At 47.8% G+C, this 24,940-nt stretch overlaps 1 protein-coding gene across 1 annotated transcript in view; it reads right to left on the reverse strand.

Annotated features, from left to right (window-relative positions):
• Positions 1 to 315: 315 nt before the first annotated feature.
• Positions 316 to 24,940, reverse strand: part of LOC138527633 (galectin-8-like) — a 159,125-nt gene continuing 134,500 nt past the window's right edge. The window contains exon 6 of the mRNA XM_069638971.1: positions 316 to 1,148. Coding sequence (XP_069495072.1) covers positions 987 to 1,148 — 162 coding nt within the window. The 3' untranslated portion in view covers positions 316 to 986. The remainder of the gene's footprint in view (positions 1,149 to 24,940) is intronic.

A 24,940-nucleotide genomic window follows, 5' to 3' on the forward strand; every position in this document is an offset into this window, starting at 1 on the left:
CACATAAAGACTGCAGAGTTCTAGAAAAAAGGTCCCATTAGTGCACGACTCACACCTTATATTAGAAGGATAGAACACATGTATTGGTGTGCTTGAATGTTTTTTGGAACATTAATATTTTATTATTGCAGTATTCTCACAGTAGGATTGAAATTAGGTTTTTATAATAATTAAATCACAAACATCATATTGTTGTACCTTATCAATTAATATTACAGTAATTGTATTGAACCTTAGTATGTATATATTTTCCTCCCTAGTCAAAAGCACAACAAATGTTTTAGGTTGAAAAAAAAAACCTATTTTCTTTCCAACCAAAAGATCACCAAAAGCCTTTATTGCAATAGCCAATCAGCTGCAAACCTCCTTACAAAGAAGGCAACTAGTATATGGGCATATAACAACCAACTGCATGCTCCCTTCTTAAACATCCCTCCACAACCATTCAAAGTACTTCGCCTGAAAAATTGGCAAAGTTATGGGGCTGCAACCTTCATCTTATAAGTCGAATAAAGAAATGAATTTGCTGATAAACATAGTACGAGTTCACATTATGTGAATGAACCAAAAGCAAACAGATTTCAGTGACATATTTTCTACACGTTTAGAAATATTTTGCAAATCTTTATGAGATTATCAACCAAATTCTTCCCCAGAGAAAATTAACATTTCCCAAATGTATCATTAAAATGCAATATCATTTAGGAAATAAAGACAGATTAAGAAGTTTACTGCTGTGATCAAAATATAGCACTAGCCAAATCAATGGCATTGGTGAAAAAAAAACAGTGAAAAGTAAGGAATCCCCTGTTGGTTACAAAAAATGCACTCATCCTGAGCAATAAAGGCAGCAGTGAGAGGGTTAATTCAGACAGACCGCAGAGAAGGTAAAGGGGTGCCAATAAGGCTTGCATCAGTACAACACCACAATATCGACTGGCAGAGATGCCTACAGTAATGTCGGTGACAACCACTGTATATCACATTTAGTCTTGCATAGGGCTAGCTATAACCATGCAAGTATTGACATCATGAAAGGTTTCAACAGTCTTGATAAGTGGCAAGGGTGTCACACGGCAGGCGTATTTTGTGTAGAAGTTGCCATCCACGTAGACTGTGAGATAATCTTCTTCGCACTCAATTTTAACCTGGAACCAAAAAAAGAAATATACATTGTTCCGATTTTCCGTTTCTGTTATATGCAGTTATGTCTGTGATTAAGAATCATTCAACAACAGCCTTTTGAGACGGTCAGACCAATCAAGTTCATTCCAATTTCATATTTGAAGATCGCAACGATGATCCCGACTTGTCATGAATTGATTCACATTTCGCAAATTCATTCACTAGATCACAGTTAACTTCCAAACCCAGCACAATTTACTTAGAAAATAAATTGGATACAATTAGCACATAGAAATCATGAACCTTCTCTAAGCCAATACAAATGCTCAAAATGCAGCCAATAAGGAACAAGGTACTTACCTGTAACTGTTGTTCTCCAGCATGGGTCTGGCATGGATTTGTTTACATGCTCATGAATATTCCCCATCGTCAGGCTGGGAATCCTCGGTAAAGAAAAAATCAGTATCAGTTTCGTTTCTGATCTGTCTTTCTTAGTAGTAACCAATCACTGGTCTCCGGGTCATACTGCCCCCAGCCAATGACTACCCACTCCCTAAGCCCCGCCCCTGGCAGCCATCCTCAGATTTGGTAGCACGTAAAGTGGCAGTACGACCAAGTGAAGAGCCGCAGAGGGGTAGGAGGGAGGGTTTGCATGTGAATCCATGCCAGACTCATGCTGGAGAACAACAGTTACAGTTAAGTAACTTGTTCCTTCTCCAGCATGGGGTCTGGCATGGATTCACATGCTCATGAATATAAGAATACATAGCAGTACACACATGCACAACCACGGGAGGTGGCAAGGCTCAACATTAAGCATTACATTAACTGAACATTAAGCATCTCTTACCTCCTCACCAGGCTCACCTTAAGCGAACAGGTTGTGCAGCACTGCCTGGCCGACTCTGGACTCCTCCCTAGAATCCCGGTCGACGGAGTAGAATCTCGTGAAGGTGTGCGTCAACCTCCACGTAGCAGCCCTGCAGATGTCCAGCAGGGGTACACCAGACAAGAACGCCATGGTAGCAGCGATCGCTCTGGTCGAATGGGCTCTCGGACGGCCGGGCAACAGTCGGTTCGCCAACTGGTGACAGTGCATGATGCAGCCGGAGAGCCATCTGGAAATGGAAGCCTTCGAGAGAGCCTTCCCTTGATTGACAGGTCCAGAATTCACAAACAGCTGTGAAGTCTTCCGAAAACTCTTTGTGCGGTCCACGTAGAACTTCAGCGCTCTAGCTACATCCAGCGAGTGTAAAATCCTCTCGGCCGGCGACGAAGGTGACAGGAAGAAAACTGGTAACACCAAGGGCTCGTTGAGGTGAAAGTCAGACGGCACCCTGGGCATGAAAGAGGGGTGCGTCCTCAGCACCACCGTCGTTTCGTGAAAAGTCAAGTATGAAGGCTTGCAGGATAAGGCCTGGATCTCTCCCACTCGTCTTGCGGAGGTAATGGCCACAAGAAATGCTGTCTTCCATGAAAGGAACTTCAATGGTGCCGAATGCAGCGGCTCGAATGGCGCCCCCATGAGCCTGGTCAGCACCACGTTGAGCTCCCACGCCGGGGCCAGAGCCCTCACTGGTGGGAACGATCGGAACAGTCCTTTCATAAATTCCTTCACCAGGCGATGAGACCACAGGGATGGCCGTCCTGTAGTTCTGGTGTATTGGGAAATAGCTGCCAGGTGTATCTTGATGGAAGCATGCGCTAGTCCCGCCTTGGCCAGCGACAGTAGGTACGGTAGCACTTGAGGGGCCGTAATCCGTAGAGGGTTTATCTTCTGTGCACGGCACCAGACAGAGAACCTCTTCCACTTATGTCCATAGCACTTGAGAGTTGAGGATGCCCTGGCCTTTGCAAGAACCTCCTTGCAGTCTGCTGGGATATCGTACCCTCCAAACTCTAGTGCTGCAGGAGCCAGGCCTGCAAGTTCAGCGACTCCGGGTCGTGATGAAGAATGGCGCCTCCTTCTCTGGAGAGAAGATCTGCGTCCGTCGGCAGTTTGACTGGTGTGGACGCTGATAAGTCCAGAAGGTCCGGGAACCAGATCTGTCTCGGCCACGCCGGTGCGACGAGGATCATCCTGCACCGGGACCTCTTGAGTTGGTTGATGAGTCTGAGCAGCAACGGCAACGGAGGGAACGCATACAGGAACAGGCCGTCCCGGGGGAACGAGAAAGTATTGCCCATGCTCCTCGGCTGGGGAAACCTGCTGGCGAACCTCTGGCACTTGGAGTTTGTCGCCCTCGCAAACAGGTCGATCTGGGGTCTGCCCCATCGCTGGAAGAGTCGATCCACTTGATCCTGGCGTAGTTCCCACTCGTGGCACGGGTGCAGCTCCCTGCTGCGTGAGTCGGAGATGGTGTTTTTTATCCCTGCTAGATGAAAGGGCACCAGAAACATCTCGTGGGCAACGGCCCAATGCCACAGATCCCGGGCTTCCTTGGATAGGGCTGGGGATCTGGTTCCTCCCTGCTTCCAGATGTAAAACATCATGGTGGTGTTGTCTGTGAAGATCCTCACCACCTTGCCCTTGAGGGATGGGAAGAATGACCTGAGGGCCCAGAACACTGCTCGGAGCTCCAGTATGTTGATGTGGAGCGGCCTCTCCTCCGGGTGCTAAAGGCCTCTCACGTGAAGATCTCTGGTGTGCGCTCCGCACCCCTCCAGGGAGGCATCTGTCGTCACCGTCACCTGGTATGCTGGGGTCTGAAAGTCTGTGCCCGCCGCGAGATACGCGCGGGTGCCCCACCACCTAATTGCTTGGCGGAAGACCTCGTCGAGCGAGATCTTGTCCTCGAAACTGCCTGCCGCTTGCATCCAAAGGGCGTCGAGGAACTCCTGTAGAAGGCGCATCCGAAGCCTGCACAGGCGCACCAGATAGATGCATGAGAACATCATCCCGAGAAGGGACTTGATGGACCTCACCTTGGCCACGTCCGTGGCCAGCAGACGCTGTACCTTGCCCAGGATGGCCTGCATCCTTTCCTCTGACGGCGAGGCCAATGGCGCTACTGTATCGAGTTTGGCTCCCAGAAACAGCGCGACCTGCGACGGAACCAGGTGGGATTTGGGGAAATTGTTGGAGAATCCCAGGTCCGTGAGCAACTGGATGGTCCTCGCTGTGTGTTCGACAGCGAGCTCCCTTGTCCTTGCTCGGATGAGCCAGTCATCCATGTAGGGGTAGACGTGGATCCCCTGCAGGCCCAGCCGCACCGCCACTGGTGCTAGGCACTTGGTGAACACCCTGGCCGCCGACTTCAATCCGAACGGGAGGGCCTTGTACTGGTAGTGCCGTCCTTGGACAACGAACCTGAGAAACTGTCGGTGTCCTTTTAGAATGGGGATGTGAAAGTACGCAGCCTCCAAATCCAACGACGATAGGAAGTCGCCTTCCTCCAGCTGGCCAGTACGTATTGGAGGGCGACCATCTGGAACTTCTGTGCCTTGATTTATTTGTTTAGTCGACGCAGATCCAGGATGGGACGCCATCCTCCTGTCTTCTTTCTGACGAGGAAGTATCTTGAGTATACTCCGTAGCCTCTTTGGGACGAGCTTGATGGCCCCTTTTTTGAGCATCGCCAGTGCCTCTAACAGCAGCTGAGGAACGTGGTTTTCCTTCCTGACCACGGAAGGAATGCAGGGGCACTTCTTTAGAAATTCGAGAGTGTGCCCGTGGGCCAGGGCATCCAGCACCCAACGGTCGGTGGAGATGGACTCCGACGCGCTGATGAACTTCGTCAGCCGGCCTCCCACCGGGGTGCTCCGGTGGGGGCCCGACGCGACAGCCGGTTCAATCCTGCTTGGAGGTGGCCTTGCCGCCTTGTCGACGACAGCGAGATCCACTTGATTTGCCTCGTCCCCTGTAGGCTTCTTGCGACGTGGTGCCGCCGCCGAATCCCTTGGAGGCACCTTGCTTGCCTCCGGAGTTCCGAAAGGGCGGCCGTCGTTGCTGCAGAACTCCCAAGGCCAGAGCCGTGTCTGTGTCGGTCTTGATGGCCTGAAGCGATTCATCCACTGTCTTCCCAAACAGATTGTTCCCATCGAAAGGCATGTCCAAAACTTTGGCTTGTACGTCTTGGCGGAAATCCGTCACCTTCAGCCACCCCCGCCATCGAAAGGCAAACACCGTTGCCCAACTGGCGGAAACCGGTGTCAGCAATGTCCGTGGCCACCGTTATGGCGTGGTCCGATGCCACCTCACCCTCCTGCAGGATCGCTAGGGCCTCTGCCCTCTTGTCGTCTGGGAGGAAGTCCAACAGGGGGGCTATCTTGTACCACAACTCCCTGTCGTAGCGGGCCACAATCGCTAGGGTGTTGGCCGCCTCAATCGTCGCCGCAGACACGTTGTCCCATGGCATCCAGTTTCTTTCCCTCGCCGTCCGGCGGGGAAGTTGAAGTTGAAGCCGATGCCCCCCCCCCCGCATTCTTCTTGACCGCTGCTGAAACAATCGAATCTGGGGTCGGTTGTGCCTTAAGGCACAAAGGGGTGGCGTTGGGGACCCGGTACTTCTTCTCGTACCGGTCCCTCTTGGCAGGCGTCATGGACGGGTTCTTCAAGAGAGCAAGTCCCTCGTCCCAGATGTCATCCAGCAACGGCACCGCGAGAGCCGTCTTCCTCTTGGCCTCGCGTCGTTGGTAGAGGAAGCCTTCCTTCTTCTTCTCTTCGGGGCAGATCTGGAAAAGCTCAGATACCCTGGCAATCATGGCGTGGAAGGAGCCAATTTCGTCGGGCGGGGAAGCCCAAGGAATCGGCGACGGGAGGTCAGTCCCGTCGTCACCGCCGTCGTCATCCGTCCCCATTGTGGCCGTGCCTGTTCCCGTGTCATCCCTCGGGACCGGGGAAGGCAACAAAGGCTGAGAGGGCGGGGCTGGATGAATCCTCCTCCTCTTGCTTGGAGGGCTGCCCGACGGGCCCGGTTCAGTTGGGTCGTCCGTCGGGGGTATGGGCAATCTCGTCCTTACCTCCATGCATAAGGCTTGAATTTCCATCAAAATGGTCGCCGAGTTGTCCTGTGGCTCGAGCTGCGACGGGCGCGACGGTTGCTCCTCCTCCGAGGGAGCCTTGTCGTCGCCACCCTCGCTCTCGTTGTTCCCTTCATCGGGATTCCTCCCGTGGGACCGGGCCTCTTTCAAATTCTTGTCGAGTCCCTCTACGACTTTGACCAGTTCCTCCTCGGAGGTTGTGTCCGTGTCCGTAACGGCCACCACCCCCCCTTTTTCCACTGGGGTATTCACGGGGGTCTTTTCGATGGGCTTAAAAGAGGATTCCCTCCACGGAGGCAGGCAAACCCTGGGCCCTGAGGTCGCCTCCACCGGGGTAGCCTCCAGGGCCGCAGCGACTCCCTCAATAGAGGCCTTAGCTGGGTAAATCAATGCCTTCATCACCTTGGGCGCGGTTGAGGCCTTCCCCTTAGGGGGGGGGACACTGCCTCGCTCCCCTTCGGCTGTTTCCTTCGAGATCGACCGGGGCCTCTCCAGAAGCATAGTCGGGTTCTCGGATTTTCTCTTCCCAGAGCCAGAGCATTGGCTCACGGTTGATGGCGTCGGTGAAGATGCGCCCTGCCTGGCAGCCGAGAAGCCCGACCGTTTGGTGCCCCGGTGCCTGCGGACTCGCGGTGCTTTGCCTTCTGTTGGGCCCCCGTCGCCAGGGCGTCCTTACAGGACTTAGAGACCGCTCGGACTTCTTCTTCTCACCTGCTGGGCTCTTGCCTTCCAGCCAGTTGGCGAGACGGGTCCGATGATCCCTCATAGTCCGATCTGACATGTTCATGCAAAACGCACAGTCCTTCTCCAGGTGCGTTTTGTCCTTGTGGAGGCAGTAGAGGCATCTCGAATGCTCGTCCGCATTGAACACATTCTGTAGATTGCATCCAGGGCAGATCCTGAACAGTTTGCTGGGAGTCGAGCTCTTCTCCTGGGCCATGCTCCTCTAGTCCGCGAGGTAGGCCTCAGAAACTTCTGGAATCCTCCGAGAAGCGTAACTTGACGAAAACTTCACCCTTGAGGGGCGTAGAAAATTCGGAAACTGGTCCCCCTTGATCGGAATTAAAGACAGTGGAGCTTGAGGCTCGATTAAACCGAAAAATGAGATAAATCTCTTTGAAAAACGCAAAACGCAGCAAAAGCTCGAGAGCTATAGCACGAGGACTCACAACACTTGAGCGTGCGGTAAAAATCTGAGGATGGCTGCCAGGGGCGGGGCTTAGGGAGAGGGTAGTCATTGGCTGGGGGCAGTATGACCCAGAGACCAGTGATTGGTTACTACTAAGAAAGACAGATCAGAAACAAAATTGATACTGATTTTTTCTTTACCGAGGATTCCCAGCCTGACAACGGGGAATATTCATGAGCATGTGAATCCATGCCAGACCCCATGCTGGATAATCTATGTTTTGGACCGCATTCCAAACATTCTGAATTCCAAATTCAAAGGTGCAGTGAAAAATGCCACTAACTGAATTTCTGTGACTTTACTGCCACTTTACTGCACCGCTGAATTCAGAGGAGAAGTATATAGATGGATTTCTTTTCTCCAATTTACCACCACAAACTTGAGGAATTATCGTGGGTGGAATTGCCACCCACAATAGTTCCACAAAATCCCCCATGGAGTCAGGAGGACTCCAGAAATGGGCATTAACTCTGCCATTACTCCACTCGTAATATGGTGGTCATTCCATCCGACCTAGTGGTGGTAAGGTGAAACTAGTTTGGTGGTATTTCCATGGCAAATACAGCCCAACTGGTAATAAGGCCCACTGTTTAAGTCTACTGTATCGAAGAGTGGTAATAGCTTCATAGACTTTGGGAGTGTCCATGATTGCTTAGGCTAAGGTCGTCCCAAACGTATGTCTTTGCCTCAGGAAATTACTTGTGTGTGGGTATTAAACCACAATAATGACCCTGCCCCTGGTCCAAAAAGTTTTAAAAAATATTCAGCATAAACAATAGCTGGGAGAATCAGGAATACAGTGGAGATCCCTGTTTAAAGTGCAGACTAGAACAATCTTCTGACATTTTATTGCTGTCATAGTTTTAATTTCAGAGTTACCACAGAAAACGTTTTGCTGTTAATAATATATGTGTTAAGCCGCACCAGGTATTCCGATATAAAAAATAAGAGAAAATCAGGTCCCCGGCGTGAGAGCTTCGCCAGGGACCAAGAAATGAAATAAAGGGGCTAGAGTAAGGGACCCTTGCACATGGGCACACAAGGGCCTTTTAAAATATTGTTTATTTAAAAAAAAACTCTCACTGGTGCAAGCGGAGCACCGGTTGACAGTTGGAGAACCCTGCTAGAGGGTTGCAGGTTCTTCACTCAGCACCTCTCACCACTGTGACCCAGACCTTCATGCCGGTGCTCCCCTGTCTAGCAGGGGAGCGCCTCCGAGTATCCCCGCCAGCCGCAGGCACCTCTAATTACTGGCGCTCCCCATAGTTTAGGAGCACCCAATGTGTTTTGAGCCTTACTGGGAGCTGAATTTACAGAAAGTGTCCATCCCCTGTCAGGTGGCCCACCTGGACTCCCTGGGCCATACCTGGCAGATGTGGCCCAGGTGGAGTGGAGTTGTGGAGGAGCTGCTCCCCATGCTGCATCTAAGTGCTGGGCTGCTGCTTGCTATTCAGACCAGCCCAAATGAAGACTTTTGGGGTCCACCACACTGTTGCTGCTGCTGCCTACTGCCACCAGAGCCAGCATAGAAGAGCGAAGGAAGAAAGAAGATGAAGAGAGCAGCAGAGTCCTTGATACAGCCTTGGCTAGGTTGTCTTGCAAGTAAAGTCTTTATAAATCGTTTTTTTAATGGTGTACAGGAGGGCGGGGCGACCTCTGATGGGCCCATGTGATCAGAGCTCACCCTCAAGTACTTTAAGACGAGATAGCTGCACCTTGTGGAGGATGGGGTGCAGGATTTTCTTACTGCAACAAAAATCAATAAGGACAACTCAATGGTTTGGCAAAGGGAAGTCCGTTTAATGACAAGTACAAAAAACGGGGAAACAATTGGAAATCAGCAGTGTTGCGATCGCCTGTCTCGCTTCAACTCCCAAATTCTTCATGCAAACAGTAACTTTTGTAGCAAATTCTCGTCATCATTGATGTGTAAAACTCCTAAGTTTGACTTGAAATCTTATTGGTCAGGAAAGGTAACTTAAGTATAGGTACTATATCTGTATATGGTAACAGAGTGTTAGGATTGGATATCTTGGACTCTTATCGGGTGGGCGTCTACGCCTGTCCCTCTACATCACTCGTGATAGACGTCACTAAAAGTATGACGTCCCATTGGTTCTACTAGCTATAGGACTCTAGATTATTTGGTCCATTGTGATTGGGCGGGTTACACCCCTAGACATAAATCTCCACTTTAATTAGCAGCATGCAGAATGGACACCTGGATGCGAAGTGCCCCAAGATTCACCCTGCCTCTCTTCCATTAATCAACATTTTTAGGGCTATGTGTCAATTAGTTGGCTAGGGATGGCCTCGAACTGTAACTTCTTATCAGGAAAAGTTATGGCATCCTTGGGTTCTGGGTGACATCAGACGTTGGTACCTCTTCGTCCTTGGCTGGTCACGTGTCTGTTCACCATGAATCTGCGTCATGTTCCTGTTATTGGTGTATTTGATTCTTCCATAACTTTGCCACCTGCCTGGGGCCTCTTTATCTCGACCTTCACTGGCTGGCTGGTATGCTCTGAAGCTTTGATTCCTCGAGGCTGCCGCTCTCGTCCCTTCTTTAGGCTGACCTCGAATTCCCAGGCATTGAGCTGCTTCTTACTGAGTTTAGATTCCGCTCTTTCCTTCGGCCTTGGCTGGAATATGAATCTTGGCCTTGTTAGTCCCTTGCAGCCTGGGCTTAATTCTGCTTTTACAAAATGGAGTTGCACTTGTATATTGTGCTTCATTGAGGTAGATATATACTTGGCGCTTGCCGCTCTATTCTTCTACTAAGCAATGCAAGCAGTACCGTTTGCTTAGCTTCTTGCGTTCCGAGCCTATTTACAGACATTTAGCCAGTTGCATAATTTGATCATGGTTACGTCTCTCTACATTTCAATATCATCTCTTCTTCAATGTTCATTACATCATTATCCATAGTATTTCATCTTTGTGTAACTTAATCTGTGTCTTGTTCGTCCGTGCGTCTGTCCGAGCCCGTGTGTTGTTCACCATTTGCCCTTGATTACGGCCCTTTGGGTCTATTCAGGGACAGGTTGTACGTAATTTTCATTTTGTGTCAACTGCTGGTATGGTTGTTTCAATGGATACTGTGCAGCCCATGGTTATCTGGTGATAGGTGCTTCAATAGGTATACAAGTCCTTCTGATGGGTACTGGACAGAGCCCCACTGTGGCTCTCTGTTGGTTTATTTGCTCCTTATATGTCACATACCTTGGCAAGTATGCTTGAGGTACCTCGAAATGGGGGGCTGGGGTGCAGGCCGTATCTGGGACCTCCTCTACACTCCCCCCTCTGGTGGGTTCATCAACCACTTCTGCTTCCCCTTTTGAATTCTTGATACTTTGTTTTTCCGTATCCGTTTCTTTGTCTTCTGGGTTCGAACACGAGGGTGTGAACGTGCATTTCTTTTGGGTCCATATCTTTATCACTCCTTTCAAGCTTCCTGCTGCTTTAACATGTTCGTCTTTGTTCCAGGTCATAAGCTGACATTGTCCATTTGGGCTGCAGTACATCCATTTTCCTTCATATTTTCTTTGTTTTCTGGGATACATAAACTTGTTCCTTCTGGCGCAAATTCGCTGGCCTTCAGAAGGTCTCTTATTTCTTCATCGGTCATGTCTCTGGGCTTCCATCCTGGTTCAACATCGACCATGATCTTCATCCCAATGGCTTTCTTGGCAGTTTTCTGGCACTGTGTGATGATTATTTTGATAACACAAAATCCTAATAGTATCATCAGTAGCAGGGCTCCCAGAAACTTGAATATGTCCGCCATCCATTGCGGGACCCATGAGAATAATGCTCCAAACCAGCTGTCATTGTCTACTTCATCAGTTTAATCTGTCATCTGGTTCTGCAAGTTTGTCAGCATACTTATGGCTTCTGTTGAGGTTCCATTTTCTTCATCATGCAAAGGTATAAATGTGCAACATGATTCTCTGATTTTTGCGCAAACACCTCCATCCATCGCTGTGATCATGTCAAGTACGTATCTGTTCTGGAGGGTCATCAATCGGATTGCTCTTAGTTCTTCTTTGATTGCATTGAATCCTTTTATGGTGGTGTTGATGGTCTGCAATAACTCCCATCTGGTTATCTGCAACCATTTAGTGTTTACTCCAACTTGGATGTGTGGCAAGAGTATTGTTGTGAATAATTATGAGGTGAGGCTAAACAGCCTGTGTTCATATGGGATTGCATAAATGCTTCTTCTGATTCGGGATACCAGTTCCACAGACCTCCTCTTCCTTAGGTGAGCATCTGCTTTCGGGAAACTGTCAATACTCAGGTCACTCTTTGGGATCACTAGTGCAGGAACGTGGACATTCACTATTGTGCATATCCCCCCCCAGTTTCTCAGCAGTCTTATGTATGCCTTGGATCCACACGCCCAGTAATGATCCATAATCGGTTCCTTTCATCATTCCTGGAGCATCGAAAATCCGTCCGCAGTTCTGATTCTCCCCCATCTTCCTCGTACCATTGTTCTGAAGCATAGTTTTGGGCTCTCCAGTGGTACTATCTGCAGGGGTCCTCCTCTGTCCTCGACCCATGTTAGTAATTTTACCAACTTTGGCCATAAAGGTTTGCATAATTTGTGTGAGCTTTCTACTGCTTCCTTGCAGGCTCCAAGGACCATCCATGCTCGGCATATCACTACTCCTGCTTCCCATCCGTCTGGGGATAGCAATGTTCCCCAGATCTGCATTTGGCCTCTGTTCTTCCAAATTTTGGCTTCTTCTGGAGTTTTTCCTTGGACGTTATGTCTCGGGTTAACCTCCCATCTAGTTCCTGCTCCTTCTGCTTCCAACTTTGCATACCTGATCACGTGATTCCTGGTATGAGCTTGGTTTCTTGTCTTAATGTCCTGGACATAATCATCTTCATCGGGATATGCTGTTTCTGTTGCCCATATTAGTGAGTCATCTTTTCCCATGAACTGTCCTCTGGTGTTACACATTGCTATGTGTGACAAACAGTGTGCTGTTGGGACACCAATTTCTACAGCCACGAAGATCTTGGATTTTCCCATGCTGTACAGTGAGAGTGCACAGATGTAGCATTCTCCTTCAGCTTTTCTTCTTCCGACCTCTTTCATGTGTTGGTACCAAATGTTGTTTCCTAGATGTGCTGTGCTCTCGTTTAGTTCGCTGCTATGTTCGTGTAGGCTTCTCTTGATTCTTAGTGTCTTTTTGTAGTTAGCTATGACTACATCTCTAAATGCATCGGTGTGACTTTTCCTTGCTGGGGGACTCTCAGGCATTCTGGTTGGTGAAGCAGGCTCCATTACCTGTATCGCTGTGGTAGCAGAAGGTTCTGCAGTTCTTTTCTTCTCTTTTTTCTTCTCTCGTAGAGCTCCTTCAACCACCATTTGTTTGACATCTGCCCAACGTATGGTCGCATTGTGGGCCTGGTGCTTGTCATCTTTGCGAGAACTGGTGTGCTTGTCTCTATAGTCTCTATGATTTTATTTTTCAGTTCCTTATGTAGTTTCTTTGCTTTAGATATAAACGGGAATAGATGGTCTATCAATATTTGTGTCCTTGCAGTGAATTCTCTCGTAGCTGTTTCTGTCTTCTGGAGGTCTTTTGCTATATCTTCTTCGGTCAGTTTTTTCGTTTGCTTCTTTTCGGTCACCTTTATTATTTTCGGGGACTGGGTGTTCGGTAGGCAGCCTTGTACTTTCTGCTCCCCTCATTCGGGGTTCAGTAGCCATTAACACTTGCCCTTGTCCGTGTGTGCATTCAGTGCGTGTGTGTGTGTAGTGGTCAGTGCTATATTTTCATTCATTACGCGCTGACCCTGTCTCCAGCTTTTCTCTTCATTCGTTACCTTAAGTGTGTATGAATCACTGCTAATTCCATTCAATTTTAATTTGTTTACCTTACCATCAGATTTTCTTGGAACCGGAATGACTATATAGTGTCTGGGTGCTTTCGTGGGATTCATACGTACATTATCTGGTGGGTGCACTGAAATTGGTATGCTTCGTGCACCAATAAAGAATGCAGTTCTGATTGTTAGTGACAGAAAAACAATAATAATCACTATACATATGCACATAATGGTGCGGTATGACAATTTGCAGCATTTTCTTCCAGGGAAGTGGGGGCGCCCCTCTGTCTGTGGGAGGACTAGGTTACTGTTATGGGCCCCCATCTCATTCATATCAATTGTTAAAGTTCTCTTCTTTTCATTTACTCCATTATTGACTTTCAGAAAGTTTGTAACATAAAGTGTCTTGTGCTTCGTAAGTGTCCCCCCTCTCGAGGGTGACAATTGTCTCTGGTTACGGGATGCAGTTCCCTTGCTAGACTATGGAAAAAGATTAAGACTATCCCCTTTGGTGAGTCACATTTATTGAGCATTTTCAAAATAGGTCAATTCCCAGTCCACCCCCCGAATTTTCTTCAGTCCAGAAGACATGCTGGATCCTGTTCAATGTAAAAATGGAAGAACAGCAATCAATTGAAATCAAAGTCAGAAAAATAAAAATAAAAATAGAAATAAAAATAAAATAAATGGTGGAGTCCTCGTCTCTGCTCTCTCGATCTGTCCCTCGGCGGAAAGATGAAGAACTGTCTGTCTCCTGGAGCTGTCCCTCGGCGGAAAGATGAAGCGCTTTGTCTCTTTCACCTGGAGCTGTCTCTCGGCCGAAGGTTTCACTGGAATCTCCTTAGGTATTCTCTTTGAAAGTTGGACAGCTCCACTTGGAGCATGATTCCATGGAGGAGTGTTCCCATGTGTGCCACATCAGCTGGATTTCTAAGGAAGGTGATGAGGTCAACCTCGGCAGGTCTCCCCACCATTTCGGGAAAGTCAGTGACTAGCCGGAATAGGACGTTGTGAGCCAGCCGGCTGTCCTCGGGTGAAAGGGACATTGTCTTACTTTGCTAGGTTCTGGATCACAGGCCTTTCTTTTGACGTGAACACTCTCTACACTTTCGGGCTGCGTGGATTGCGACCACGTACTTCAGCTTGATCCACAGTTGGTTCAAATATTCAGTGTTTCTTGGATCTGTAATGTACATGAGTGTGTCTGTGGTTCTTCTGACGAGTCCTGGGCATTCCTCGATTATGCGAATGAAAAGTGTGTACGTGAGTTCATCTATGATCACCTGTGGTGGAAGCATTCGTGTCGTTATCACTGTATTCGGGTAACTCAGCAAAGGCTTCCGCGATGACAGTTAGCAGCTGCCAGATTACCTTCTTGTTGGCAGGATCTTGGATAAAGTCTATGACACTGGCGACTCTCCCTACAATTGACGGATATGATATTACCACTAACTGGAAGTATGTGAGTACATCCCATGTGAGATTTCTGCTGGGAGATACCATAAATTCTGTGGAACAAAGTCTTGGTGTTGGTTGCTTCAGGACATTGTTTTATGCTTTTAAATGAAAAGTCTTTTGCTCACAGTCTATCAGAGTCATATTTTTCAACAATGCTTAAGTGTGGCTTGATTCAAAAGTTTGTGTTATCAGTGTGTAGTGGCTTAGATGCACAATTCTCTTCTTCAACCTGCAACTATGATGCACAGAGTATCCGTATTATATGCCTCATCACGACTTCGGCGGTAACCCTTAAATCCGGCGGTAGTGCTATTACCGCCAGATTTAAGGGTGCGCCGAATCAAGGCTTCGGCGGATTTGGCCCCAGCTCTGAGCTGGGGGGAAATCCGCCGAAAATTCGCGCTATTACCGCCGGCGGGAAATCCGCCGGCGGTATTAACGCGAAGATTCCCCATTGAGCCCAATGGGTAATGGGGCATTCCCGAATGGGCTCAGTGGGGAATGGGGACTTACATTACCGCCGAACTTGTGATCCGGTGCTATTAGCGCCAGGGAGTTCGGCGGTAGGGCTAATACCGCCCGCGCTAATAACGTTACCGTTACCGCCCAAGTCGTGATGAGGCCCTATGTCTTTATTCCTCCTTTTGTTCAGCGGAAATGTCCAGTTTTAAGCCACAACTTGCAAAGGAGTTCCTTTTCTTGGCTTTTGCTGCTCATGCGTCCTTCTTCCTCGTCATGGATCTGGTCTGCACATGCTGAGGTTCTTCCCCATTGTCTGTGGTTTCTTTGCAGTGGGGTGCAGCTAGAGGGATCTCTCCTATATAGGGTTTAATGTCATTCAGGAAGACCCAAGCGCTCCTGCCCTGTAGTTTAACGGCTGACGGAGTGCAGTCCTCTATGATAACAGGGCCGTTGAACCTTGGCTCGTCCCACCTTTTTCTCGTGTGGTTTTTTATCAACACAGCATCTCCAGGGAAGACGAGAGGTGCACATAGACCTTGAACTGTGTCTGTATCAGCATCGTTTGCTGTGCTTTGTGCTGTGCTGCACCCTTTTCGTTGTCGCTGTAGTTGGTCTGAAACGATACGAAGGCTTGATGTCATGCAGTTCAGGTATTCCTGTAGCTCGGTTCCCAAGACCTCTCTGGTTGCCTGGGCATCACATCTAGCTCTATCTCGAGGGGTAATGGGGTGTTCATTCTCTGTCCCGTGACTATCTCGTTCGGCGTAAGAAAATGGTCGGAGCCTGGTTGGTTCCGAAGAGCACACAATGCCGGTGGTAGACAGTTCAGCCATCCCCGCTTTAGAGTAAGCTTCAACTTGGCCATCCTTTATTTTAACAAGCCGTTGAGCCTCTCACAAAACCTGTTACCTTCCGGATGATATGCCGACGAGAACTTGTGCTTTATACCAAGCAACAAGCTAATCTGCTCAAAAACTGAGTTTACAAAATGAGCCCCATTGTCTGACCTCATCGCCTCACACACCCCCCATCTAGGGAACACTTCCCTCACCAGGATTTGGCAGCACATGTTGATTCTGGGTGTGTACATGGGCCTGCTTCTATCCATCTAGACAATGGATACACTAATACAATTAAGTACCTGTACCCGTTACACACTTGAATCATGTTGACATAGTCAATATGTAAGTGCTGAAAAGGCCCATTTGGCCGGGGGATGATTCCTCTCACTACTTTTAATGTGTGCCCAGCGGTGAATTGCTGGCAGATTATGTAGTTCACCATAAAGAATGCAACATGCTCTGCTAAATTCGGTATAAACCATTCTTCTGCGAGCGTTGCGGCAAGATGTTCTTTTGACATATGAAATGGGTAATGCAATTGCTCCAATGCTATCTTTAGTAGGGGTACAGGCATTACTGGCTTACCAGTGCTGTCTTGCCTCCACAATCCGTCCGAGGGGTTTAAAAAACACCCTTGACGCTTCCACAAGTTCTTTTCGTCCTGTGGTGCCTCCCCTTGAAGCTCCATCAGTTGATTCTGCCCCATATAACTGTAGGCCTCTGGTGTGGCTCGAGTTACCATCATTCGTTCATGGGTGCGTGCCACTTCTACTTCCATGATCGTCTCATTTTTAGACACCATACGCTTGGCCTCCGTGTCTGCTGCATGGTTTCCGCGTGACACGAAATCTGTCCCTTTGGTGTGGGCGGCACACTTCACGACTGCTATGCCCACTGGGAGCTATAGTGCCTTGATCAGCCTGTCCAATAAGGCTGCGTGCTGCACTGGCGTGCCGTCCGCTCAGAGGAAGCCCCTCCTTTTCCAGCGCACTAAGCCTGCGTGCACTGTTGACGTCACATAGGCGGAGTCACTGTATACCATTACTTCCTGGTCTGCATGATTCTCAATGGCGAGTATCAACGCCAATAACTCTGCAGCCTGTGCTGAATAATGAGATGGTATTTGTGCACTGACGAGTATTTGAAATTCTCCATTTGCTATGTGTTTCATTACGGCAACACCTGTATATCTTTGTCCGTCTTCTTGGTCGATTCTCGAAGAACCGTCAATGAAAACGATCTCACCACCCGCTAGGGCATTTTCTTTCACCCTGGGGATTTCATCATAGAATTCTTCGTAGTTTGCGCAGTCATGTATCGGCTCACCTTCAGTGACTGGCTCAGCTATGAACGTAGCTGGGTGATGGGTTGGATAAGATCACTTCATAAGCAGAAGCTCTCTGAGATGTTAATGTGCCTTTTGGTTTCTCTAAGATGGCGAATAATGAGTGCTTGACGTATCACGTCATGGAGCATCCCATTACAATGGTTGTCGCCTTCTCTATGGCGAATGCTGTGGAGCTTTGTTCGCATGTGAACTGGCCTTTCATTACTGGGTCCAGATTCCCACTATAATAGGCCAGGGGCTTGTACCCCAACGAGGTTCTTTGGGCGAGCACTGCCGTCATAACTCTGCCATCTGTGTGCGAGAACAAGTAGAATTCCTCTGCATAATTAGGAATCCCGAGAACTGTAGCCGTGCACATTGCTCTCTTGAGTTCAGTAAACCCCTTGTCCATTGTCTCAGTCCATTCAATTTTTTCCTTTGTCGCCTGGGCCTTCTTTAGGGCCTGGAGCAAGGGCTTGGTATACGAGCTGTAGTCGAAGACCCATGCTCTAACATAATTGCACAGGCCTAGGAAGCTCTGCATTTGCTTTATCGTGACCGGCTTAGCCGTGTTCATGATAGCTTCAGCCCTTTCTGGGGTGACCTTTTTCCCTTCATGCGAAATTAACTGGCCGATGTACAGCACCACTTGTTGACAGTATTGTAGCTTTTCCTTGACAACCTTATATCCTTTCTCAGCCAGTATAGTTAGTAGCTGGACAGAGTCACGCCTCGCCTGCATTGCTCTTCAGTGGTGCTGCAGATCAGAATGTCATCCACATAGTGCAAAACAACACTGTCTACTGCAATATTGCTTAGGTCCATGTGCAGGACTCTGTTGAAGATGGACGGGGACTCACAATACCCCTGTGGCAACCTCGTACTTTTCAGGGGCATTTGTCTGAAAGTGAATGACGTCAGATCATGTGAGTCTCGGTGCAGCGGGATTGAGGAAAAGGCATTTTTCAAGTCAATCACCGTGAAATATTTTGCTTCGCTCGGTATGTTACACAGGATCGTAGATGGATTAGGGACTAGAGGGAACTCGGCTTCGACTATATCGTTTAATGCTCTTAAATCTTGAATTAAACGCCAAGACCCTCCCTTTGATTTCTTGACAGGGTAAATCACTGTGTTACAAGGTGACTCTGACGTCACTAGGATGCCCTGTTCCATCATGGCGGAAATTGTCTTCGCGATCCCTTCATCCGCTTCTCTGGACATGGGATATTGTTGCGCTTTTGGTAAAATTGCCCCTGGTTTCAGTTTAATTTTCACTTCTCCTACCCCTTTCAGGAGTCCTACGTCATAGGGTCCTGTAGTCCATACTGAGAGAGGCACCTGGGCCATATCGTCATCGAAGTATGCGGACGGATCAGTGCCAACATCATTCTCTGAGGCACTTCTCGTTTGATAATTTTGGAGACTTACTTCCACCCTCGTCTCTTCTAAGTCAGGGTGCTCTTCAAACAGATCGTGATCGGTGACGTCAGTCACTCGATACCCTTCTTCAATGGCGATAATCGCACACCATTGTCTTCCTTCGTCATCGTACCCTTCGACCAACGCTACTTTCCCTCGTACTGCTGCAGTATGTATCGTCAAGGGAAATACTTGTCCCCCTTCTTCATGCATAGGTATTCTTGGTCTGAATAGAAACTCGTCAGGGGTTCTCATGATCCTATCTGCAAGGCCTGGCAACCCCGCCATGAGCACGCGCATGCCATATGCAAAGACTTCTGGTTCTAATGGTATAGCCTTCATAGCTTTGCGTCCGGAGTATGCTCTGATCATTTTGCACACGTTAGAATAATGCATTCCTGGAGTGGAGCATACTATGCCTTCTTCCGTGAACAAGATCGTCATATTCAACTTTGTCATTAAGTCTCGACCCAGAAGTTTACTGGGGTCTGACGTGAATATAATAAAGGTACATTCATTTCGCACTCTCCTACGGAGACTGGGAGATTGTCTGTAAAGGGAACTCGACTATGAACTCCCATAAAACTCTGAGTATCTATAGCCTGGCTGGACAAGAAAAACTTGCCTTCCCCTATGCACGAGCGTGTTGCACCCATGTCAACTAAGAAGGAATATTCTTCCCCCCATGACGACATTCACCCTTGGTTCCCTGTTAGGGTCTGGTATCACTGATAGGATAGAGCACATCAGAGTTCCCAGTGAGCTGTCCTAGTTCATATATAAGTTCGGTCCACTGTATACTTGTGGATTTTCTCCATTCCCAGGGTTGCCTCCCCTTCGGGAATTTGCGCCCTGAGACATATGCAGTGGTGCCTGTTGGGATTGCCCTTGTGGCAGGTGCCCCATGTTCGGGGGTTGAACCCCTTGCTGTGCACTTTGCTGCATGCCTTGTGCTGGCTGCTGCACTGTGTGGTTCTGTGCACCGCCCTGTTAGAAGATTGCTGGCGGATTCACTGTACCTGCTCCCATTCCTTGATCATTTTGCCACTTGTGTTGGCTTCTGCATGATCGCGCCACATGCCCTGTCATACCACACAGCCAACATACTGGCAGTGGTCGGGCTATCTGTCCATTTGACATATCTGGATTGCCCATCTGTACGTTTTGAAAGCCTCCTTGGTTACTCTGGAAACCTCCCTGATTACCTTGCCATCCTCTTCCTCTAAATCCCCTACCCCTCGGGTACAATCCCACGTTACCCTGGTTCTGCCGCGCGTTAGCCACCTGTTGTACATTCGTTTCAGCCGGGCTTGTCAGCATGGCTCCTTCGAGAGCATACTTTGATAATTTCTTTTGCACCAGCTTCGCTTCCTCACCCTTACGAGTTGCCTCCTTTTTTCGATTCTTTTCCTGCAACAATCTACAGTAATGGGCAATAGTCAACTGTATTTCAGCCCAAGGTTTAGCCTCTACTCCTACCAATTTCTTGAGCTGTTTCTGCACCGGTTCTGGTAACCCATGGCACAATATATGGTAGAATACAGGGATAGATTTTGTCCAAGATTCATGCGTTTCGAGCACCCACGCCTCTTGGAATTTCTGGATATAAATCAACAGATCTTCTGACTCCTTCATTTTCCGAGTCATTATAGCTCCCATATCGGAAGTGTCTGGATACAGCACTCGTAGCGCTTTCCACACTGCTGCTCTACAGTTATTGAATGGTGCTCCGTCATGGGTAGTGTTAATTATGGTTACCCCAGGGTAGCCTGCCCGCTTCCACACATCGTCTGCTCTCTCACCAAGTATGGCGGTCAGGAGACCATTAATGTCCCCTACAGCTAACGTGACACCCCGTGTAATTTTTTCTAACTCATGTATCCACTTCCCAGCTCCCGATGTCAGCATTGGCAGCTTGTTTTTCAGGTTCTCCCGATCCATGTGTGGCCATGGAATATATTGTGGTCTCACTCCCCCTTTTTCTAGCAGCGGGAATTGCAGTGCACAGTCTTCCTTCTCTTTCCCCCTGGCCCTCCTTTCTATTGCCGGGGTAACAATCCTGCATCGCCATCTACCTGGCAATGTCCTCAATCTGTCTACATAGGTGGGTGCCGACACCCACCTCTGACTGTGGGATGTTCCTTCATGCTGGCTAGGCTGCGCGGCAGACACTGATGCCCTAGGTGCGGACTCGCTAGCATTTGACCATCGTACCCCTTTGTCCCTTAGGAGCTGCTTTCTTCCGTTTTCTTTCATTTCCACGTTCATTTGCTCTTCTAACTTCCTCATCTTCTCGTCTCTTTATTCTCTTTTCACATACTCTTTGCTCTTCTTCCAAACTTTTCTGATTCTTTCTGTACTGGACATAGGCTGCATTTTGTTTGCGATTGAGCTGCTTTTCTTGCTCTTTGCAATATAGCTGTTCTCGCCTCAGCCTATCTTTCCTTTTTATCTTTCATCCCTTATTTCCTTATCCTTTTCTTTCTCCCTTCTTTGTGTCTCATCAGACCTCTCTCTCTGTGTCATCATCACTTCCCTTTCCATCGAGTTTCAACAATATTTGTCCTCCCATCCATTCGTCTTTTGCGAATGCTATCTCATCAGCTCTATCTTCACTTCCTTTCCACTTCTTTCCTTCTCTCTCTTTATTGAGAGTTGCACTAATTTGTGCCTGGTCCTTCCTTTCATCATTGCGTCTCTCCTTGTCCCTAGGGACTGCTGAGGTAAGATTAATTTCCTACTCCTTCTCCTTGATTTCGTCACTACTGTACCTAGGTGACTCATATGCAGGGTTACTATATCCCGTAGCTGCCTTTAGCTCTCTTAGCGGGTAGAGTCCTTCTGACTTACTTCCCTCGATTTCTGGCTCAGGCGGGGCTGGTGGCGCCGTAGGCGTCTCACCCCCCTCCGTGCATACATTTAATATCCAGTCTGCCGGTGGCTCTTCCTCCTTCGGCTGCTCGAACATTTTCCAAAGTTCTAGAACAGCAAGATGTTTCTCTAGTTTTTTATCTGTATATGTGGCATGTAGATAAGCCGTCATATGCTGTAAAACGGCTTTAGATAAAGATCTGTTCTGTGGCCACGACATAAACATCTTGTGGGTGGTACCATTAACCCACTCGGTGCTATACTTCTTAAGCTTGGGCGCATGTTTAGGCAATTGCTTACATAAGTGGGCGAGTGGGGTTATCTCTTCCATGCTTGTTCTCTGGTTCTAGCAATACTTTCATGCAATTTCACCACTCCCAACAATATGAGCGAGCCCCAATACCGCAAGCTCCAATCCAATCTTTTCTCGTCAAAATTTTATACCATTAATTTACTTCAAGAACATCAATCTGTGTGCGATTCCCTCTCAGCTTCGGAATTGCGTAAAACCCAAACTTCATTTCAAACAATCAATGATTACACAATTTTTCATATGTTACATACATGGAACACATACAATAGACACTTGACAGACTAGACAGACACCAGCTGGACACATATATCTCTGCCTTCCAATCAACACCCTGACATGCAGTTTAAAGGAACCCCTTTTATGACGTCTTTAATCGTCATAGTAGCCTAATTATTCCCTATTATGTGGGACTATGAGGTCACATTTCTTCTGACCGCTATATTAAAGCGCAGGAACAAGGCGAATCCTCTCACTTTTTTATCTCAGGTGTCCTTCCTGGTATACTCTGTTTTCTCTCGGGTGCCCCTCCCGGTAATCACTGTTTTCTCTCGGGTGTCCTCCCGGTTACCACTGTTTTCTCTCGGGTGTCCTCCCGGAAACCACTATTTTCTCTCGGGTGTCTATCCCGGTAACCACTGTTTTCTCTCGGGTGTCCTACCGGTAACCACTATTTTCTCTATTATGCTCGAGTCATTATCCCCATATATATATATATATATATATATATATATATATATATATATATATATATATATATATATATATACAGCCTTCTCTACTTCTTGACTTTTTATTTTTCCGCCACCCTCCGTTACCTTTCCCTTACTTCTTCTAATGCCTGTAATACGTTTGCCAAAGTATTGAATTTTTTTTTTTGTTCACTCACCGTTTTTGTTCACTCACCGCTCGCATGGTTCCTCTCTCGATCTTTGGGATCACCGCTCCTCCTTTACCGCCTCCTTCGGTCTTTTCGTCCGATCGGCTGCCCGTAGGAATGAGAAGGGTCATGCTTTGAAAGGCAGGTTCCTTCAGACCTACTGCAGTTTATTTTTTTATGTGCTTATACTATCATTGTCCACGGGAAGCTTCTCAGTCTACTCAGCCGAATAGCGAGGGACTCGTGATATTGGCGAAGACTTAAGAGTTACTTCGTGCCGTCGGTCAGTAGGTGTCTTATCAATAATTAATCAATAATTGATGGTCAAAACCATCCTCTGCTACCAAGTGTACAGGAGGGCATTGCGACCTCTGACAGGCCCATGGGATCAGAGCTCACCCTCAAGTACTTTAAGATGAGATAGCTGCACCTTGTGGAGGATGGGGTGCAGGATTTTCTTACTCCAACACAAATCAATAAGGACAACTCAATGGTTTGGCAAAGGGAAGTCAGTTTAATGACAAGTACAAAAAACGGGGAAACAATTGGAAATCAGCAGTGTTGCGATCGCCTGTCTCGCTTCAACTCCCAAATTCTTCATGCAAACAGTAACTTTTATAGCAAATTCTCGTCATCATTGACGTGTAAAACTCATAAGTTTGACATGCAATCTTAATGGTCAGGAAAGGTAACTTAAGTATAGGTACTATATCTGTATATGGTAACAGAGTGTTAGGGTTGGATAACTCTTATCGGGTGGGCGTCTACGCCTGTCCCTCTACATCACTCATGATGGACGTCACTAAAAGTATGACGTCCCATTGGTTCTACTAGCTATAGGACTCTAGATTATTTGGTCCATTGTGATTGGGTGGGTTACACCCCTAGACATACATCTCCACTTTAATTAGCAGCATGCAGAATGGACACCTGGATGCCAAGTGCCCCAAGATTCACCCTGCCTCTCTTCCATCAATCAACATTTTTAGGGCTATGTGTCAATTAGTTGGCTAGGGATGGCCTCGAACTGTAGCTTCTTATCAGGAAAAGTTATGGCATCCTCGGGTTCTGGGTGACATCAGACGTTGGTACCTCTTCGTCCTTGGCTGGTCACGTGTCCGTTCACCATGAATCTGCTTCATTTTCCTGTTATTCGTGTATTTGATTCTTCCATAGCCTTGCCACCTGCCTGTGGCCTCTTTATCTCGACCTTCACTGGCTGGCTGGTATGTTCTGAAGTTTCGATTCTTTGAGGCTGCCGCTCTCCTCCCTTCTTTAGGCTGACCTCAAATTCCTAGGCATTGAGCTGCTTCTTACTGAGTTTCGATTCTGCTCTTTACTTCGGCCTTGGCTGGAATATGAATCTTGGCCTTGTTAGTCCCTTGCAGCCTTGGCTTAATTCTGCTTTTACAAAATGGAGTCGCACTTGTATATTGTGCTTCATTGAGGTAGATATATACTTGGCGCTTGCTGCTCTATTATTCTACTAAGCATTGCAAGCAGTACCGTTTGCTTAGCTTCTTGCGTTCCGAGTCTATTTACAGGCATTTAGCCAGTTGCATAATTCGATCATGGTTACGTCTCTCTTCATTTCAATATTGTTTCTTCTTCAATGTTCATTACATCATTATCCATAGTATTTCATCCTTGTATGACTTCTTAATCTGTGTCTTGTTCGTCCGTGCGTCTGTCCGAGCCCTTGTGTTGTTCCCCATTTGCCCTCGATTACGGCCCTTTGGGTCTATGTTAGGGAGAATTCTCTGTTTAGGCTGAATTTCCTAACCTAGTGAGTCCCCCAGCAGCTTTGCTGGATTTTTGGGGTTTATTTTTTTCTCCTGCCAAGAGTGAGACTCTTTTACCCTCACTCTTGGACATGATTTGAGTGTGTTTCTTTGGATCTAGAAGTGTTTAATGGGCTATGGGGTATTTTACTCGATAGGGTTTCATGTGTTTTTGTGATATGTGTTACACAGCACCCTCAGTGCAGTAACACAGGGGTGTCATAGTGACCCCCCAGTATAGATTCCATACCCTGGGACTGACTACTGTCTCCCAGGGCATGTAAAGTCACCATTGACTTTACTAGTCTTAAATTCTGAGCAGAACCAGTACAAACCATCATATTGTGGACGTACTGGCTGGGGCAATTCGATTGCCCCAGGGTCTGTTAGTCGAGGGGGCACGTCTCCGTCCCCCCTGATCGAGTTTTGGCTGGTGGCAGTGG

Source organism: Ambystoma mexicanum, chromosome 14 (genome assembly GCF_040938575.1).
Source record: "Ambystoma mexicanum isolate Mex_15411 chromosome 14, UKY_AmexF1_1, whole genome shotgun sequence".
Taxonomy (NCBI): domain Eukaryota; kingdom Metazoa; phylum Chordata; class Amphibia; order Caudata; family Ambystomatidae; genus Ambystoma; species Ambystoma mexicanum.